At 64.4% G+C, this 1,221-nt stretch overlaps 1 protein-coding gene across 1 annotated transcript; it reads left to right on the plus strand.

Moving 5' to 3' along the window:
* Positions 1-18: 18 nt before the first annotated feature.
* On the plus strand, positions 19-1,182 carry LOC122194144 (PDZ domain-containing protein GIPC1-like; the record flags this gene model as incomplete). Its single annotated transcript, XM_042895063.1, is given in 4 exon segments — positions 19-205; positions 895-925; positions 927-1,005; positions 1,101-1,182. Coding segments are annotated over 4 exon segments (379 nt in total), but the record flags the coding sequence as incomplete, so codon positions are not given.
* Positions 1,183-1,221: the final 39 nt, after the last annotated feature.

The following is a 1,221-nucleotide window of genomic DNA, read 5'->3' on the forward strand; positions in this document are numbered from 1 at the left end:
CCCCCCCCCCCCCCCCCATGGCAGCGGATCAAGGAGGGCAGCGTGATCGACCGCGTGCCGCTGATCGGCGTCGGGGACATGATTGAGGCCATCAACGGGCGCAGCCTGGTGGGAGCGCGGCACTACGACGTGGCGCGGGCACTGAAGGAGCTGCCGCGAGGGAGAACCTTTGCCCTGCAGCTCACCGAGCCCAGAAAGGCCTTTGGTGGGCAGGGGGGGGGGGGGGGGGGTCGGGGGGGGGGGGGGGGGTTGGGATTGGATTGAGATTGGGATGAGGATGGGGGATGGAGGTGGGATGGAGGTGGGGATTGGAGTTGGGTGAAGTTGAGATTGGGATGAAATTGGGATTGAGATGAGAATGGGGCGTGGGGTTGTGAATGGGATTGGGGTTGGGATGAAGTTGAGATGGGGACTGGGACTGGATTGGAGTTGGGTGGGATTGAGGTTGAGATTGGGTTGAGATTGGGATGGGGATGAGGATGGGGCACGGGATTGGGGTGGGGATTGGGATTAGGATGCAGTCGAGATGGGAATTGGGACTGGGATGAGGATGAGGCGTGGAGTTGGACTGAGATTGGGATGGGGGTTGGGGAGGGGTTGAGATCCAGTTGAGATCGGGATTGGGATCGGGCTTGGAGGTGAGGCTGGGGTTGTGCCTGAGGTTGGGATGTGGGGTTGGGGTTGAGAGTGGGATTGGATCGAGGATGGATTGGAGCTGAGGTTGAGATTGATTTTGGGTTGGGGATTGGAAGCAGGGTTGGGACTGGAGTGGGTTGGGGGCAGTTTGGGACTGGGGTTAGGGTCGGGATGGCGGTTAAGGACTGTGGTTGGGGGAGGGTCCTGTAGGGTGTGGGGTGACCCCAGGATTTACGCCCAACTCCCCCTCCATTGCAGACATGATCAGCCAGCGCACGGCGGGGGGCCGGGGGGGGGGGCACAGCGCTGGGCAGCGGTCGGGGCACCCTGAGGCTGCGCGCCCACGGCCCGGCCACCGTGGAGGAGCAGGTGGGTGTTGTGGGGGGGAGAGGGGGGGTTGTGAGGGGGGCGGAGAGATGCTGGGGACCCTCCTTAACGCCCCCCTGCTGTCCCACCCCCATCAGCCCAGCGCCTTCGAGGAGCGCGCCATCGCCAAGGTGGACGATCTGCTGGAGAGCTACATGGGCATCCGCGACACCGAGCTGGGTGAGGGGCGATGGGGGCGGCTGCAAAGGGGGGGGGGGG

The sequence above is a fragment of the Lagopus leucura genome, unplaced genomic scaffold (genome assembly GCF_019238085.1).
Source record: "Lagopus leucura isolate 7727_CA_CO unplaced genomic scaffold, USGS_WTPT01 33311-0_obj-0_obj, whole genome shotgun sequence".
NCBI classification, from domain to species: Eukaryota; Metazoa; Chordata; class Aves; order Galliformes; family Phasianidae; genus Lagopus; species Lagopus leucura.